Source organism: Syzygium oleosum, unplaced genomic scaffold (genome assembly GCF_021117445.2).
Source record: "Syzygium oleosum isolate NSW1041296 unplaced genomic scaffold, Sole_v2.1 Sole_v2.12, whole genome shotgun sequence".
In the NCBI taxonomy this organism is placed as follows: Eukaryota; Viridiplantae; Streptophyta; class Magnoliopsida; order Myrtales; family Myrtaceae; genus Syzygium; species Syzygium oleosum.
In genome coordinates this window covers 1239594-1259014 of record NW_026607496.1, presented here as the reverse complement: position 1 = coordinate 1259014, position 19421 = coordinate 1239594, and the positions used below count along the sequence as shown (strand labels likewise).

The 19421-nt window shown below is 42.9% G+C and overlaps 3 protein-coding genes across 3 annotated transcripts; 1 reads left to right on the top strand and 2 right to left on the bottom strand.

Annotated features, from left to right (window-relative positions):
- Positions 1 to 1079: 1079 nt before the first annotated feature.
- Positions 1080 to 5220, top strand: LOC130139483 (MDIS1-interacting receptor like kinase 2-like). The gene is made up of 2 exons (XM_056316597.1): positions 1080 to 4560; positions 4802 to 5220. Exons 1-2 carry the CDS (start codon positions 1227 to 1229, stop codon positions 5167 to 5169), a joined length of 3702 nt encoding a protein of 1233 aa, XP_056172572.1. The 5' UTR covers positions 1080 to 1226; the 3' UTR covers positions 5170 to 5220.
- A 1221-nt stretch (positions 5221 to 6441) lies between these two features.
- LOC130139456 (uncharacterized) lies at positions 6442 to 18368 on the bottom strand. The gene is made up of 5 exons (XM_056316427.1): positions 18326 to 18368; positions 10419 to 10458; positions 9577 to 9907; positions 8109 to 8363; positions 6442 to 6906 (listed from the first exon to the last, which is right to left on the bottom strand). Exons 1-5 carry the CDS (start codon positions 18351 to 18353, stop codon positions 6625 to 6627), a joined length of 936 nt encoding a protein of 311 aa, XP_056172402.1. The 5' UTR covers positions 18354 to 18368; the 3' UTR covers positions 6442 to 6624.
- LOC115677058 (cellulose synthase A catalytic subunit 4 [UDP-forming]) lies at positions 11464 to 18315 on the bottom strand. The gene is made up of 12 exons (XM_030600103.2): positions 18181 to 18315; positions 17026 to 17224; positions 16752 to 16873; positions 16566 to 16632; positions 16308 to 16446; positions 15153 to 15765; positions 14917 to 15054; positions 14500 to 14625; positions 13983 to 14195; positions 13381 to 13896; positions 12644 to 12994; positions 11464 to 12315 (listed from the first exon to the last, which is right to left on the bottom strand). Exons 1-12 carry the CDS (start codon positions 18250 to 18252, stop codon positions 11734 to 11736), a joined length of 3138 nt encoding a protein of 1045 aa, XP_030455963.2. The 5' UTR covers positions 18253 to 18315; the 3' UTR covers positions 11464 to 11733.
- Positions 18369 to 19421: the final 1053 nt, after the last annotated feature.

Here is a 19421-nt window from a genome sequence, read left to right as displayed (position 1 = left end):
TAGAGTTGCAAAGTAAGTTGAATGCTAGTTAATCATGACATTTGAAAGTTCGATAAGTGGGTTTTATTGATAGGTCGGTCAAGTCACCAACGATGCCCTTTATGCCTAACTTCCAACGCACCAATAACAAGGATTGGTGAATGGAGCCTCGACTTTGGACTTTGCAAGTCAGAATATTCTCTTTTCGAGCAAAGCGTCATGCCTTGATCTTGAGATGATGTGCCTCTAGTGACATTCAAAATTACAAAAACTTATGGTAGTTAAGAAATTCATAATCACTTTAAGACTTTATTTGTTTCGCGAAAAATAAATGATTTGAAAGATATTTTTCTAAAAATGATCATTTATGTCGCTTATAAAAAATAACAAATAATTTCATCATCCACGAAAACGTTTAAATATAAATTGTTGTCGGTAATAAAAACAGTTTCCTCGACTATTTATTTTAAGCGATACAAATAATTATTTTTGTTCCGAATCACTTAATTTTCGTAAAACAAACGGAACCTGCATAAGAACTTGTGAAAGGTTTTAATGACAGGCGATTAAAGGTTTATCGAGGAGAAATAATGCAAAAAACGGGTGCCCGAAAGGACTACGTTATAACTTTTCAGAAAGATTTCAGGACTGGACCGTGTTTCTTAAATGGTTTAGATTTTCTAATGATCACCTCTCGTTAATTGAGTAAATATTACGCGGAATGGGTCAAACAGAGGGGAAAAGAAAAAAAAAGGAAACAGAAGAGCGGATGCATGGTCAAGAGTCAAATTTGGCGGGGCTAGACTGCCAGTTTGTCACTTTCTCGTAGGCCTTCTCGTCTGAAGTAAACGCTTGGAAAAAAGAACAGCGCGCACACACAAACCAAGCACCCTGTCTCTGCACCCATGTGAACTGCTCCTTCCTTAACTCTTTTCCATGACTTCAAAACCAAATGAAGTCGGCATGTCAATGAAAGTGAAGTCATGAAAACCCACTTTTATCTTCTTCTTCTTCTTCTTTTTTATCTTTTATAGTTGGTTAAATTTAGCATAAAGTCTACGGACTCGGCGAGTCAAAACTCACGTCGAAATGAGATTGTATATGACTTCACATGTGCATGCTCAGACGATGCGAGAGGTATTCCCGAAAACACTTTGATTAATTTAGTCCCTAGACAAACCAAAAATAAGTAACAAGAAAGCCAAAGCCCTTTGTGCTATAAAACAATTTGATCCAGCTCCTTTCTCATGAAGTCCAGCAGCACCTTGCTAGGCATGACAAAATCAGCTGCGACCCGCCCTCTCTTCCTCTTCCTCTTCCTCTGTCTCCTCTCCTCGCTTCCATTTCTGGCCTCACCGTCACCGACCACGGAGGCACAAGCTCTTGTCAAATGGAAGAACTCCCTCTCTCCTCCTCCTCCTCCTCCTCCTCCACCTTCTCTGAGCTCATGGTCGCTCACCAACATCGCCCGTCTCTGCAACTGGACTGGCGTTGCCTGCAACAATGGCGGGTCAGTCTCAGAGATCGGCCTCTCCGGCTCAAGCCTCAGCGGCACGCTCGATGCGCTCAACTTCACTTCGTTCCCGAACCTGACCCGCTTCGATGTGAGCAACAACAGTCTCGAGGGCCTGATACCGTCCTCGATCGGCAGTCTCTCCAAGCTCAGGTTCTTGGACCTGGGGAGCAATCTCTTTGAAGGTAGCATACCGCCCGAGATAGGCCAATTGCAAGAGATTCGGTACTTGAGCCTCTTGAACAACAGTCTCAATGGTACTATGCCTTACCAGATCAGCAATCTCGGGAAAGTGTGGCACTTGGATCTTGGATCAAACTACTTGAAATCTCCTGACTGGTCGAAATTCTCCGCCATGCCGTCGGTGACTTACCTGAGCCTCTTCCTCAATTCGCTCGATGGCGAATTCCCGGGTTTTGTGGCCGATTGCCAGAACCTGACATACCTCGACCTGTCACAAAACACATTGACCGGCAAAATTCCTGAGGCTGTGTATGCCAACCTGGTGAACCTTGAATATCTCAACCTCACCGCGAATTCACTCCAGGGGCCCATCTCAGACATATCTAAACTTTCCCGGCTGAAGGAGATCCGAATTAGTAACAATCCGTTCGGCGGTCCGATTCCTGGAGACATAGGATTGCTGTCTGAACTTCAGATGATAGAGATGTACAACAATTCCTTTGAAGGGGCAATTCCTAGCTCCATTGGTCAATTGAGAAAGCTTCAAAAGCTTGATTTGGGGACAAACCGCTTGAACTCTTCAATTCCTTCTGAGCTCGGGCTTTGTTCTAACCTCACTGAGTTAGCCCTCGCCGTGAATTCGATCTCCGGGGAGTTGCCTCTCTCTCTGTCCAATCTGGTCAGATTGTCAATATTTGGAGCTTCGGAGAATCGCCTGGCAGGTGAGTTATCGCCTTCCTTCTTCACAAATTGGACCGAACTTGTTTCTTTGCAGCTCCAGAACAATTTTCTCTCCGGGAAAATTCCGCCAGAAATCGGAAGCCTAACCAAGCTCAATTACCTCTACTTGTACCACAATTTGCTCTCCGGTTCAATCCCTTCCGGGATCGGGAGCTTTGAGAATTTGCTTGAGTTAGACCTCTCACAGAACAATCTCTCCGGCCAAATCCCTTCAACATTGTGGAACCTCAGCAACCTGCAGATCCTCCAGCTTTTCTCCAACAACCTCACTGGGACTATTCCTCCGGAGGTTGGGAATCTCACTTCAGTGACCATTATCGACCTCAATACGAACCAGCTTTATGGAGAGGTCCCCGAGACTATCTCTCGCCTTGCTAACTTACAGTCAATCTCTTTGTTCACAAACAATTTCTCGGGAGGCATACCACAGGATTTCGGCAAGTACAGCCCTTCTCTGGGCTATGTTGGCTTTTCAAACAACAGCTTCACCGGAGAACTGCCGCCAGACTTATGCAGCGGCTTTGCTCTTCAATATCTCGCCGTCAATGGGAATAACTTCACCGGGCCGCTGCCCGACTGCTTGAGGAATTGTTCAGGGCTAATGAGAGTCCGTCTAGACAACAATCAGTTCACTGCAGATATCTCGAATGCGTTTGGAGTTTATCCGAATCTGGGCTTTATAAGCCTCAGCAACAATCAATTTGTCGGGAATCTCTCAACAGAACGGGGAGAGTGTACGAATCTCACGAATTTGCAGATAGATGGTAATAAAATCGCCGGCCACATCCCGCCGGAGCTCGGGAAATTGTCTCAGTTGCATGTGCTGACTTTGTACGGCAATGAATTGACCGGGGAGATTCCCAACGAGATGGGAAATCTAGGGGAGTTGCTCAACCTGAATTTGAGCAACAACCATCTGACTGGAGATATTCCCATCTCGTTAGGAAACTTATCGAAGCTCAATCTTCTTGATTTGTCAGAGAACGCAGTGAGCGGTAGCATACCGAACGAGCTAGCGAATTGCAAGAATTTACTGAGCTTGAACTTGAGCAACAACAATCTGTCGGGTGTCATATCGCCAGAGCTCGGGAACTTGTACACGCTACAGAACTTCCTAGACCTGAGCCACAATTCACTAGCAGGATCAATTCCTTCCAATCTAGCAAAGCTTACTAAATTGGAAAAGCTCAATCTTTCGCATAACAATTTGTCAGGTACGATCCCCGCTGCTCTCACCAGCATGGTAAGTTTAAGCTCCATAGACTTATCGTACAACCAGCTGACGGGTGCAGTTCCCAGTGGCCTCTTCCAACAAGCACAGGGAAGTGCTTTTATCGGGAATCCGGGCTTGTGTGGAAACGCGACGGGATTATCTCCTTGTGGGGCGAGCAGTAAGTCGACCGACCGAAGGAAAAGGGTTCTGATTGGTGTGATTGTTGGCGTCTGCTGCTTACTACTTCTCGTGACCCTTATTGCTCTGATTCTGGTGCTTCGGCGGCGAAAGGAGCATCTCGATGAAAAGATCAAGAGTCTTATAAAGTATGAGAAATCCGAGACGATCATATGGGAAAGGGGAGCGAAGTTCACATTCAATGACATTGCCAAGGCCACCAATGACTTCAGCGAAGAGTACTGCATCGGAAAAGGTGGGTTCGGGAGCGTTTACAAGGCCGAACTGGCCAGCGGCCAAATCGTTGCTGTCAAAAAGCTCAACGCATTGGAATCGGGCGACGTCCCCATGGTCAACCTCCAGAGTTTCGAGAACGAGATCCGCGTGTTGACCGAGGTCCGGCACCGCAATGTGATCAAGCTCCACGGGTTCTGCTCCAAGAGGGGTAGCATTTACTTGGTCTATGAGTTTGTGGAGAGAGGCAGTGTGGCAAAGGTCTTGCATGGAGGAAAAGGAGCATCTGAACTGGACTGGAGTACAAGAGTGAAGATTGTTCAAGGCGTGGCTCACGCGATCGCCTACCTGCATCACGATTGCTCGCCACCTATCGTCCATCGGGACATCACGCTGAACAACATCTTGCTCGAGTGGGACTTCGAGCCTCGGCTTTCGGATTTCGGGACGGCGAGACTCTTGAATCCAGACACATCGAATTGGACCACAGTGGCTGGATCTTATGGCTACATGGCTCCTGGTAAGTTATATGATCGAATCTAATCATATATTTCGCGGGTACATATGGCCTTGGATTTATCAAATAGCTCTAACTAACATCTCGAATTTGCATTCTTCGTATAATCCTAACAAGACTTTTAGGAAGAGCAGTATAGGTTTTGAAAAATGATTTGTATCAGTGTATCATATAAATTTGGAATTTGGGTATAGCTTGACATTATGGCCATAACATTGATTCATTCTTCTTCTTGGAAAAACAGAATTAGCAGTAACTATGCGGTTGACAGACAAATGCGACGTGTATAGCTTCGGAGTAGTAGCGCTAGAGATTATGATGGGGAAGCATCCAGGGGATCTTCTCTCTTCCCTACAAACAACACAAGCGGCGGAAGACCCAGATTTGCTACTGAAGGACGTGCTCGACCCACGTCTTCCTCCTCCGACCGGCCAACTAGCCGAGGAGGTGGTATCCATTGTCACGGTGGCGCTGGCGTGCACGCAGACGAATCCCGATTCGCGACCCACCATGCGTTTCGTCGCGCAAGAATTATCCGCGCACACTCAAGCTTGCTTGTCCGAGCCCTTAGGCTCCATAACCATCAGCAAGCTATCGAGTTTTCAGAAATAAAACTTCAAGGGATAGCGCAAATCAAATGATATTTCTTTTGTGTTTTCTCCTTCTTCTTCTTCTTCTTCTTCTTCTTTTGTTTGACTTAGCTTGTAATGAAGGAGAAAGAGGGGGGGAGTGTGTACAATGGTGTATATACAAAGACGATAATTTAAAAGAACCCCATCGTAAGGTAGGTGGAACCTTCCGGCCACGAAGTTTGAAGCTGAACGCATGGTGCAGCAACAAGTAGACCTAAATTTTATGACTACTTTTCGGTGTATGCTTCCTTTGACCTTTGACTTTTGCAGCAACTTGGTGTTTTGCAATTTAGCTATCAGCAGACAAAATCAGTAAAGAACCAATATGCATTGCAAAACAAAACGAAATAGCAAACAGAAATTGGTCTCCATCTGACTTTTTAGTTTTGCATTTTGTAGTTCTTAACCCTCGTAAGATTAATAGAAGGGCGTTTCTAGACGATAGCCAAAGCAGTGGTCTAAAAGTGGGAATTTCTGAGATATACATAAGTGATGTGTATCTATGTATGATATCAAATATTGCAAAAATTGTGCCTATTAGGTAGCAACCTAATTAAGCTCAAAATGACAAAATCAATAGCAGAAATGGAAACGAATCAAAAGGGGGAGAAAAATGGATGAAGCAGCCTACCAAGTCCCAATTGCTCTAACGCTTTGAATCGACTTGAACTCATGCCGTTCATATTGTAACGAACGACATAGACTTCAATCCCTAGTGCATTTGACTTTTCCTTTTTTTTCTTCTCTTTTGGGCCTTGTGATGCATTTGATTAGGTAAAAGGAAAATATTTTGTGTGATAAATAAAGATATTTCGTTATAAACATTTTAAGAAAAGCGATATCCTCTTTGCAAGAAAGTCGGTTTGCCCGATCTAAGCTTGTCACTTTCAGTCCCTAAAAAACGTTTTCCAAACACCAGAAAGTCCAAAAACAATTTCTCAAAAACAATCTCCATTCAAACCAATCGACCCTAATGAAAATATTTTTCATGAAAATCATTTTCAAGAAAAATAATTTTCATTTGTTTGATAGTTTAGGGAAATCAATTTCTTTCTTGCTAGAAGTGGAAATCGCTTTCCTCCAATCTAAGCTTCTTATTTTCAATCCATGAAGAACAACTATCGTAAATCGATTAGTTTTCGCCATCCAAACATAGGAAAGTCGAAAAATAATTTCGCGAAAACAGTTTTCCTTCTAACAGACAGTCCCCAAGAGTGCAAAAATTGTCTCTTGATGGAGCATTCCCATGTGATGAGAGAAAATCAACCTTTCTGTGAAATTTTGCACAAAAATCTCCATGACAGATGGTGTAGCAATTACACAAGACAGCTTTCTCATGTCTACCAAAACCGAGCTTTGGATCACTGCCAAACTAGAAGCATGGAATGATATCGCCTTTCATCTAAAATGACTCGGCAACACGAAGAAGAATTGTTCAGAGTTCATCATCATATCTCGAAGATTGGTGAGAAGCTTCTTGGAAGGATCTCGCCATGCGCCTGTACTTCTCAGGACTATCCCACCAGGTCGGGGTATTAATTATTGCCTTCTCTAACCAATACTTATCAACCTCTTCCTTCTCTGTCAGCTTCTTGTAAAATCTTCTCCACTGGTACATCGCACGTCTTAATCTAACGCTCTGACTTCCTCCAAAAAGATACTTGATGTAATCCTTAGCTAGCCGAAACAGCTCCTCTCCAGTTATTATATAGATATACTGCATTGAATGGTCAAAATTAGTTTGTCAACAAGGATGATAAGAAATAACATCAGATGGAACAAAAGCATAGAAATATAAATCAGCCATTGTGTGTATAACACTAATGATATCACATGAACTTGTGCAAGCACCATGATGTAATATTACAAAAAACGTGGGGGACAGACTATGGATCTCTGCTAGAAGATTTGTGTGTTTATCATCTGAAATGTAAAGAGTGATGCTACACTAAAACGATCTATTAAATCGGTATAATAACTGACATAGTAGACTGCAAATGGACCTTTCGAACAAGTGGACCATATTCAAGATCCAGTTACTAAAACTTTTTTTGGTTGACAATTACTACAACTTCACTCTGTACCAATTTAGTCAAGGGTCGATGTAATTGAGGGTTTTCTTTCTCTTCCACTGAAGAAACCGATCTCATTATATCTGACATAATTTGAAATGTATATTTGGACTGTCATTAAAGCATTAATGAGACAGTGATACAGAGGTCTTCAAAAAATGAGAATTACATTATCAATATCAACATGTCGAAGCACGCACTATGATAAAGACATGATTCCCTCTGTCTACCATCATTCCCAGCACCTCCTCTAAATTGACACTACCACCACCAAATCCGACAGCACCACCAGCAACCACTAACCAGGCAATCGCCTCCATCTCCAGAATCGGCGCCACCACCGAGTCTACTTACTTCATCACTATTCGTTAGCATTACCTTTAACTCCTACGCCACTATGACCACCACCTCAACCTTCAGCAGAACAGAAATTCCCAATAGATAACATCCTCCTCTGCCACAATAACTTCTTCATGATCGCCATTACCATTACATCACCTGCCAGAGTATTACCAGGAGCACCCTCTCAATTATCCCTACTATCGCTGCAGTTACCAATCTATGGACGTACCAACATTTGTCCCCCTTAACTAGCCCCTCATTATCTGTTACATAAATTGTTTGTTTGAGGACATCAAGCAGGCTTACACTTACTTACAGGATTAGATCTTAAGCTATGTTTAATAAACTGAGTTGCCTCTTGCAGGATGTTATTAAGTGCAATATATACTAAAAATTCTTATAGAATGTCCCGGTAATTCATTACTGAAAAAACAGAAAAGGAAGGAACATAAATATCGTATTTTGACAGCAAAAATTTAAACATAAGCAAGTAAAAATACTATACCAGAAATATAAAGCCAAGTGTTGCCAAAACTACTTGCACTGTTTCATCCATGATCCCGGAAAAACCTTCATCGTCAGTTCCACCAGAACCACCACCGCTGCCACCACTACCTCCAGCACCACCAGGTGGTCCTTTGCCGGAGCCTCCATCATCATAGAATTCTTGTTTTTCAAGTTGCTGCCTCAATACATCCTCGATTGACTTGTCTTTGCGAAAACTTCCCATTGCATTCTCAAGAGACTTCCAAGCTGAACCCTAATGACAACCAAATGCTCTCATCGGAACCTTGCAGAGAAAAAACAAAAAAAGAGGGAGAGAAGAAGAGGAGGGGGGGTCGATCGTACGTAGTAAGCTTGTTTAAGTAGATAACTCCCTTATCTTCTTGTAAAGCTTATAAGAGGACAATCAAAGTCATAAACAACACCGACAATGGAATGAAACAAGAAACGAAATAAGGCAAGTCATAATATCTCCAGGTACCTTGATGCCAAAAGAAGAACAGTACAGAATTAAAAGAACCCGATAGCAGATTGTTAATTACAAAATAAGATTTCCACCTTTGCCCTTCCTCAAAAATATAGAACGTGAGAAGCATAAGGTTTTAGCCGATAGAAAATGTTTCTTTGCAGGAACAATGAAGAACATTAGTCATGGAACAAAATTAAATGATGAAGCATTCACGGAAAATTCTCTCTAGAGTTCCTCTTTCTAAGGGTGAGCGCTGAGCATGGCCTGGGTGAGTCAGTTCCAAGGCAAGAACCAAGAACCAACCCTTGGTAACCTTCAGCCAGATCTAACCCCAAACCAGTTCCTTCTCCCCAGCTCTAAGATTTTCCATGCTTCGCATAATCCAGTAGGATTCATCAGCCTTAACTTCCCTTTAGCATCACCACAATGAGTTCCATTCACACTAGAGTTCCTTATCCAGGATTACAACAGAAGCAAGAAGACAGAAAACTTATCATTACGGAAAGGACATTGTTTTCGTCGAGCGAAAAAAAAAAAAAAGACAGAGAAAAAGGAGCCCTTGATAAGAACTTCAGAATAGAGATAGCATAGGACAAATAATTATAGGTTTTGCTCAACCTACCAGGGGGATTGGGCCATTAAACCTGGCTCAGTGTTAAACAGTAAGCTTGACCACCCTAAACTGTACACAGCTTGGCACAAACTACAAATTTGTTCAATCAACTTCAATGATCTCAAGAAACAAAGTGCAACGAGATGCATACACGGCTCAACTGGCTTAAGATCGAAAGGGGGAAGAGCAATCAATGAACCTTTACACATAATCGAGGACCCCTTATTTGGTCTACTCAACGTAGCAGATATACTGTGAACATATAAAATGTTGCCTGCACGACCTCGGATCCATGCCAATGGCACTAGTCAATTTATAAAATGGTGTCCAAGCACTTTATTTACCATAAGCATCATCCAACATCAAATAAGACGGCATATGACTTACCTCATTCTCACTTTCTGATTTTCCTTTGCCACCAAACAAGCCAAGAGGAATCAGTTGATGGTGGTTCAATACAGGTAGACGTGGCTTGTGCTTTGGCACCGGCATAAATTGCGGGGAGAGGAGCTTCCTGGCAGACAGCTTCAAAGATGTCCCAGATGAGCGACCAGCATCGACGGGCAAAACACAATGAGCCGAAGGAAAGCTGCGTGACGGGGACGCCCCATCACGACAGACAAGATAGCCATACGGCTTGACAGCAGCAGCTTGAAAGCAACTCATCGTTTGCCAAACAGAGCAGCTCCCGCCTCGATCACATATCATGCCCTCGCCGCTACACCACAAATCACAAAAGGCCGAGTCGATACTCGCAATTGCCAAGCATTTTTCACCGCAAAGACCGAACGAAACCAAGTACAGGAAAAACCCAATTCATCAGATACGCTAAACAACCCCCCCCAACCCACATCGCCCGCGATACCCGAACGACAATCAGTGTCATGAGCAAAGAGCTCCACAGCATAAGAAGCCAAAGCTAACAATCTCATCCAGTAAGGACACAGACAAAGACGTGTACGCGACAAGCGGTCAGCAAGAAGTTAGCAAAGGGCGCACCACAGATAACATTCAACAGAGCGGAGCGAACATTCAAAGAAATTCTCAGCCGCGACGTCAAAGTTTCGAGCATTAAACCTCGGCAAAACCCATCGGGAAAGCAAAAATTCGACAGCAGGCGAATGGTTTCGGAGACATGATCATGCGAAAGCCCTAAACTTGAGGTGCGGGAAACCTTAGGGATGACGAAACGAGAAAACCCAAGAGACGAAAGAGAGAGAACTCGTCACCTGGCAATGGAGAGAGAGCGACCGACTTGGAGGGAGAGAGGAGAGAGAGAGAGAGAGAGAGAGAGAGCTGTGAAATGGTGGATGGAGGCGGAAAGAGCCGGAATTATAAGATGATGTGGTTAAATATTAAAAAAAAATATAAGAAATTTTGTAAATGATCAAAAAAAATAAATGATAATCTACTGATAAACCATTACATTTATTTCGGATTAAGGCGAAAACTCGATGTTAAAAATCTTGCGTTAACTTTTACTGTGGATTTCTTTCTCTTTTGTTTTTTTGTTAATGATGAAAGATTATTAGTTTGTTTCACACATGTTTGCCAACTAAAGATGAATTCTAATGTGTGTATCTTTTACTAGGATGTACTTTGAAGTCATTAAAATTTTGAAAATTTTGATATTTCAAATAAATTATAATATGATTTTTGTATGCCCATCAAATATATCATATTTGTAAAGTTGGGTAGGATTGTTAGGGTTGCGCTCGATGGTATTACATGCGAGCGGATGAAATCTGATATAGCAACATCTGCTGATAATATCTTACTACGTAGCGGTAACTTATCTTAAAAGGCATTTTCCCCGTATGTTCGAAACGGATCTAATGCGTTTTCATTAAATTAGTATAATCGTATCGTATTAATATGTTTGGGCATAATAATGACGATCATATCACGATATGTACCACGTACAAATTACATGTGATAGCCTTGCTTCTAATAACAGTTCTCGTTAGAATAGCTACTATAATCGAACTACATAGCTATTCCCAAAATATGTTCTTTCTCTCTCTTACTCTGAAATGGTGGTATGATCAGCAGCAATTAAAAATTATTTCATAGAAAACATAATTACATAGTCAAGGTGATTATGATTTAGTCAAGGTGATTATGATTATCAAATTAATAAATAAATATCACAATTACTTTATGAAAATATAATGTGATGTAAATTATTAATCGGACGAAAGGCCAAATTTCTTGCAGAACTAAATGATAAGAGAAAGTTAAGAAAAATGAAAGGTCGTTCCTTAGGCGCTGCAATTCCTGGAATAAGGTTGTCTCTATTATTAACAACAGATGGATGCCAAGTGCTTAATTTTGAGCATAATATATTGCAAAAAGTTCAAAACCAGGACTCTGCACATGCCAGTTCCAACATACTCTTCAAGCAAACCCCTAGAGATTTCAATCGGGAAGATTCCCCCTAGTGCATGATCATATGTCCCAAGTACGAGACAGAAAGAAACAGCTTAAGCGACACCTCCAATCGGGTCGAAGAGAAGGCGTGTTGAATGAAGTCCAGTAGCAGAATCAGCATTCCACCCCGCACGGTTTGAGAATCGGACCGGTTTGCTTTGGCAAGAACGGATCGATCCGGACCCAGACCAATGAGAAAATAGAGGCGAGAAGTACGGACCAAAGGACCACGATCGTGGGTGTCCTGTTCTGTCTTCCCATCAGACCTTTGAGGAAAGGGTAGAGATGGACAATCACCCAAAAGGCGAAGAAGAGCTTCCCAAACAGAGGGCCCCATGATCCGTATCCGTTGTTTATAGCATCCGAAACACCGGCGACAACACCAACCATGTTCAAGATTATTAGGGTAGTCGGTGGTATGAGCAGGGTAGTCCACTTGAAAAGGTAGAGCTCACCAAACTCGCTGTCTTCGGCTGCCTTTGCTGTAACAGTGAAGTTAGTATCAACTCCAGCAAGCACCTTGAGGAGGCCTTGGAATACAGCGAAGAGGTGTGCAGATACACCACCGATGACCCAGAATTGTTCATTACGCCACCAGTCCTCAATGCCGACGCCACTCCACCGTAGTTCAAGCACGCCTGTGGCTATGATGGATAGAAAAAGGGCCAAGAACCATATGCTCGCAAAGTTATTGAGCTGTCAAAGGTAAGGTTGATTAGAATAACTGGGACAGACAAAAACAAAGAGAATGTTGGACCAAGGAATAGTCCTTATCATTCTGGAAGATAACTTTTAGGGCACTCTCTAGTGCATCCTTGAGAAACTAACTGAATAATGTCAATTTATTACAATGAACATTACTATGAACAACTGGACAAACATAAAGCACTGATCCTTAGTAGTGCACCAATTTGAGGGTGTCATGCCAACAAAAATTTAAAAATTCTATCACTCAAATAGCCTGAATGAGGATGTTAAGGTGTGTGAGTGTAGACTTTTCAAAAGTTATCCTTAATGAACTTACCGTGGGGATAATGAATTTCCCAGTCAGAAGGCAAACGGCAGGTATTGTACAGTAGGCAAGCAAGGGAATAGAAGTGAAAGGGTAGACGATGGTGTTGATATAGGCAAGCCTCTCGAGATATTTGAGTTTTCCTCCATAAGCATACCACAAGGGACAATGGCGACTGAGGAAAATCTCAACAGAGCCAAGAGCCCATCTCAGAACTTGATGGAGTCGATCTGACAGATTTATAGGTGCTGATCCCTTGAAAGCTGGTCTTTTGGGCATGCAATACACGGACTTCCATCCTCTACAATGCATCTTGAAGCCTGTCAAGATATCTTCTGTAACTGAGCCATAAATCCATCCAATCTGCCAAAGGAAAGTACAGTTTTCAGTTTCATTTCGCGAAACAACAATAAAGAATACTTGAGCCAGTTTCTGACGGTAAATTGTTTTGAGTGAATTCAGCAACATTTTCCAAATAATTCAACAATGAGCTTCTCTGATGACTAAACTTCTCAAAACTTCACAAGCAAAAATTCTCTAAAACAATCAGTAATTTCACAAATAATATGGAGGCACACTAGTAATTCTTCCCTGAAAAGTCATTTCCAGCTCAAGGAACCATAAGGATGCCCTTACTAATTTCCATTAAAAAGGGGAAGCTAAGTAAGAAGTTAGAAGATATTCAATGATAAAAAGTAAGAAAACGAAGTACTCATGAATATAGGGAGCCTTAACCAGACTGCACTTGCCTCTTTGCCCCATTCTGTTTTCTCTTCATAGCCACAACTTATAACATGGATAGCTTCCTTAATAAGTGAAGTGGAGTTAGTCCCTTCTGGCAAGCCACCATCTTCCATTAGTGTGGAGGCAATGAATACAGGCGACTGTCCAAACCGCTTCTCAAAATTCTTCTGAGACATAAGCGATGATTTTTCTAGCTCATCATAACCCTCAAGTCCTTCTTCAATGTCTTCTAGATCAAAGACAGGTCCAGACCCTTTCTTCTTCAAGTAGTTCTTTCCTGTCATCTTTTTCTTCTTCGTGTAAACAGACCCAAGCAAACTTGTGTCATCCTTCTTCTTTGACTTTGACTTCCTTGAACCACCGCAGCAACAGCAGCACCATGAAGGCCAGCAATCACATGTCATCTTTGGCCGCTTTTGGGACACTGGCGGATCATACCCATACAATGCCTGCCGATTGAACACACATCCAGTTCCAACATATACTGGTCCTTGAATCCCGTCGAGCCCTCTCATGTTGATCTGAAAGTGACACAAAGGCACATTCAGTCCCTTTACCTATTTGGAGAATAGGGATCGAAAGAAGGATAGAATCACTGCACACTTACATCAAAGAAAACTATGTTCCTATTAGCATATCTGTCATGTCGATCAATGCCATCGAACCTCTGAGGGAATTGAACATAGCAAAGCTTCTTTCCAAGTTGGGGATCCATTAGAAAACACATAGCTTCCCTGACAGCCTTACTGTTGTTGATGTAATGGTCACAATCCAAGTTCAACAAGAATGGTGCATTTGTTAGCACCGCTGACACTCGAACCTATGAAAAATATGGTTGTTGAGGCATTCAGTTCATTCAGCAGGTTCAAGAAACAGGCAAGTAATAGAATGCGATGTGCTAAGACAAGATAAACTTTGAAATAGAGGCCACATATGTCACATCAAATAACTAAGAACTAACCTTAGCATTTAGTGTCGCAGGTCTTCTAAGGAACATATATTTTTATCTTGTTGGTCTCTCAATGAATTAATTTGTATTTCAACACCAATATGATTATATGAGACAAAATTTTTCCATTGCAGGACAGCGTGAAATGCTTGGACAATAGTCATAAGGAACTCACGAGAGCATTCATTGCACCAGCCTTCTTGTGGTGCTGGTAACCAGGTCGCTTCTCACGTGACACATATACAAGTCGAGGCAACTCCTTGCCTTCCACATCCAATGCTCCAGCACTTCCCAAATAAACCTATAAAATACATGTATGTGAGCATTCTGTCATCCATGATAAAAACTGAATTTCTATACAACCGTTGTTAATTTGTTCATACAAGTTGACATTGCCCATAGCAACAGTCTGTTCTTCTTGTCTTTTGCTGCACCTACTTCTAATTTCAGAGAAGATATTGCTGAAAGCATCTAATAAACAGAAACCTATCATAATTCTTTATGTAGGGAGACTAACAAGCCTCGCAAAAAGATGTGGAGTCATGTTTTCTGCACTGTCATTAGTTTTTCTCTTAAATGCACAAACAATTACCTGGATCATGCCAGGATGATCACGTGTATTGTTTCCAGGCCAGGGGGTACCATCTTGCATTACCCATCCTTCTTCAGGTTTTTTCTGAGCTTTTGCCACCAGTGCATTGACCCTCACTTTGAACTCTTCATACTCTCTCTACATCACATACGAGAGACACCCCGACTCTCAGTGGATTTCACAACAAAAAGGAAGAAGAAGATTCAGCATTCAAACAAATAAAAGCTGCTTCTTACTTTCATGGCTCTGCGTTCCTTCACAAAGCTGGGTTCCACCTTATCTTTCAGGTAATCAATCTTTTGGGAAAAGTAAAACTCTGGAGTCCTCGGCTCGATGCTATACTTCTTGCAGAATGGAACCCACCTCCTCGCGAACTCAGCAGTTTCAGAGAGAGTGTCAAAAAGCAGCATCGAAGCACCATCATCAGATACATAGCAGCAAATTTTGTCCACCGGGTAATCAACGGACAAGATAGAGAGGACAGTATTTGCAGTGATTATTGGTGGTTCCTTAAGAGGGTCCACAGTACTCACGAACACATCCACAGGGGCTAAGCGATTGGGCTCACCCTCCCGCTCAAACCTTATGGATAATCTATCCAAATAAGTTTCTCTATTTATCGGGTTCCATTTAGGGAATTGATCAAGAATCCATGAAAGAGCAAACCATGTTTCACATATAACTGAGATAAGCCATAGAGGGAATGCATCAGTTGCAGGGGTTAAGATACGGAAATGGAGGAAAAAGCATAGGACTACGAGGCGCAGGACGATGACAATTCGGTATGGGCTTATCTTGCTCGAAGAAATTGGTACTTTTCTCCAAAGTGGTTGCCGAGCTTCAGCCATCCTGCAAAATTTACATGAAGAAGAATAAGCTTTCATTTAGCACGTGCCACCAACTTTAAATAGCTGTAATGCGTCTGCCTTGCATTATGTGAGTCCTTTGAGAGGTAAGAGTATCAGATCTTTCGCAAGGACTTCCAAAGGTGTATTTTGGCATTTGATAAGGAGCACACGTTTTGCACTTGAAAGTACATTTGAAACATTTTGAAACAAGTCCACGCGCTGAAGTTTTTTCCATGATGTGTGAAGCTATATCCTTTCTTATTTTTAATGTTGAAAATACCCCCAAAGCATGTGTTTGATCGGATCATCAAGGACCCGATTCAGAGTTTCAGCAAATAGATCCGTTGCCTCTTTCCCAAACAACAAAGAACTCTTTAACTCCTCATCAAATGTTAGACTTCGATGGACAAGCCAGTGTCGCCTAAGAAAAAATTTTCTTGGCTGTCATTTTGCACAGAGCAGTAGCAGTGAATCATGGATACCCCACTAAAATCACGGAGAATCGATAAGTCCCAAAGGAACAAAATTTTGCGGAGAACTTACAGGTATTCATCTTCCTCTCCATCGCCATTCCCGCCATCGTCCTTGCTCACTAAGCCTCTCTTTTCTTGCCTGATTTTCCACTTCTCTATCCTCTCTTTCCACTCCGCATTACCTTCTCCTTCCAACTCCGCACCGACAACTACAGAACCAGAACACACGGGAGTACTTCACTTTGTCCGACCGCCAACATACACACAAACACCACCCGAACAACACTAAAGAGGATAAGCCAACCATCAAACAACTAATCAGACTCACCGCTTCCAGCCGAAGAGAAAACCTGACCATTTGGATGGACTTGCGGCGCATGATTGTCCCCATTCTCCTGCGATAACCGTCAATCGATCAGCCATCTTCATTTCAAATCCGGCCTCTCTTTTTCCATCTAACAGAACGCCAAAATTAGAAAATCCGAAATAGAGCAGAGATCGAGCTGGCCATTACCGAATGATCAAAAGCATGGACGCGGACTTCGTTCTCGCCGCGGTTCCTGAGCTGAAACTCGTCCTCGAAATCGTCGCCGTCGAAGTTGTCGTCCTCATCGTCCCCCGCAACGCGAGGGCACCCTGCGAAACCCGCACAACAAAAAGACAGAAAAAAAATCCCGTCACTCGAGGAAGCGATCCCGACCGACCGGCGACCGGCCGACCGACCGAACCCGCCGTCGGTCGGCGGCGGCGGCGGCGCGAAGAGCGAAGAGGGGGGCTCCGGATCGGACCTTTGTGGCGCTTGTAGCGGGCGTTGCACTGGGGGCAGCACTGGTTGCCGTCGCTCCGCTCGTACTCGTAGCACGGCCGGCAGACGGGGAAGCCGCACTCGTGGCAGGCGGCGAACGGAGCGCCGTCGTCCTTCAGGCCGATCTCGTCGCAGCAGACTCGGCAGGTTTTCGACGGATTTTGGCGGGGAGGGGAGCGATGCTGGGGAAGTTCAAAAAAAAATAGAAAATGAAAATGGAAAAAGAAGGTAAAAACCCGAATTACATTTTTTTTTTCCAATTTCACGACTTATTAAGTTATAAGCACGTGTAATAATAATCATTTTATTGCTCCATAATAAATTAGAATTTTTTAAAATTTGAGAAGAAAACGAAATGATTAAAATAAAATATTGTGAATTTCTCGTCCTTGGCTTTTTTTTAGATAGCTTCCCGGCACTAATCGGATCGATCTATTTCAATTTATTCGATGGCTTTGAACTGAATTTAATAATTTCGCGTTATTTTAGAATTTGTGCAAAGTCAATTGTAATCGAGGGGCGATCGTTTTGATAAATTAGTTATTGCAATTGAATTTTTTGAATATATTATGTGAGTAGTGGTGCTAGTGGAAGAAATTACACCATCGATTATAGATGTAACAAGCACCCGCCTAATGTCGAGAGCCCAATTTTGACGGGTTAACGTTATGCTTATATAAACTTATATATGAATCGATTTCCCGGGTGATGCGATAATCTGTAACTAGAAGTTTAGATAGGCGATCGTGATCGACCTTCGAAAAAGAGCTTGCTATATTATCTTATATAATAGATATAGTAAATAAATAATATCATTACTCCTTTTGCATACTCTTTTATATTGATGGACCAAAAATTCTCTAGTATCTAGTGAAGAATTTTCATGTGATTACGAAATAATTGTGATGAACAGGGGACGATATAACACAAGATAAAGAACACGTAAGCAAAAATTTCGAGCATGCATTCAATACGATGTCAGTGTAACGTCGCGACACATGATGATTCGTTAGCTCGCAAGAATTTTACGACGAGAATCTCCGAGGACAAAAGAGAGTAAAAGAATGGAATAAACATATGGTAACCAGCTGGTGAAAATGGATGGAAACAAGAGGAGGATGGGGGGGTGGCTACGTACTTCATCCGCCGCGCCGCCATGTGCGACGTGGAGCTCGTTCCGGGAGTGAGAGCCCACGGCGAAGCCGGACATGGTGTTGGAGGCGGCCACGGGCGAGCGATCACGAAGAAGGAGCGCCGAGACGAGACAACGAGAAGGTACTGAGAGAGAGAGAGCTTACCGGGTTGCATCATATATGGAAGAGAGCGAGGAACAGAAAAGGGTTTTGCTTGAGAGTGCGTGTGAGTGTGCGCTGTGCATCTACCAAACGGTGAGGTGGGAGGTCGTAGGTTTGAGTTGAAGAGACGTCAATTTTTGCAGGTTCTGGTGGAGGGAGGGGAGGGGAGAGATTGCTTGTTAGCTCTGCAGCTGCTTCGATAACTTCGATTCCAAGGCTGTCTTGAAACGCTGACGCTAACTCTCTTCCAAACTATGACAGCGTTATTTTATGGGGACATTGCACTGCAATCCCGTACCCTCTGTATACATGTATGTATACGGTTTTTACTGCAGTCCCGTTGTCACTTGATGATCATCATCGATTATCGGGCGGCGTCGAATTGGATCCGGCAAAGCCGGCAAAGCAAAACCTACGACTGACCCCCGTTTCATGAGGACTGATTCTGCAATGATAAAATCCGCCGATGTCAGTACGAGGGCTGCGTTTTCGCCCATTTTTTTTTGGTTGGTGAAGCTTCGCGTATCAAAGTACTTGGCGAGTTTGAAAAATGAGCGATCGCTTTTATGCAAAGTTAACTAAAAATAAATGGGAAAAGTGCCAAAAAAGTCCTAAACCTTTTGCATTAGTGCCAATTTAGTCCTAAACCTTTTTTTGGTGCCAATTCAGTCCTAAACCTTTTGCATTGGTGCCAATTTAGTCCTAAACCTTTTTTTGGTGCCAATTAAGTCCTAAACCTTTTAAATTGGTGCCAATTCAGTCCTAAACCTTTTATTTTTGTGCCAATTTAGTCCTTCCGGCCAATTTAGACCGGAATTTGCCTACGTGGACGCCTTTGCCGGCCGGCGGCCGGTCACCGGCGCTGACGTGGACAACTTTAATATTTTTTAAATATTTTTTTGAATTTTTATTTTTTTTCCGTTTTTTTCCATTTTTTTTTTCCACTTTTTTTTTTTGGTTGTCTTCCTCCTTCCTCTGGCCGGTCGCCGGTCCGGACGACACCGTAGGCCGAGGCCGGCGAGGGCGAGCCTCGCCTTGGTCGGGGCGAGGCTCGAGCCCTCGCCGGAGGCCGCGGCGAGGGCGA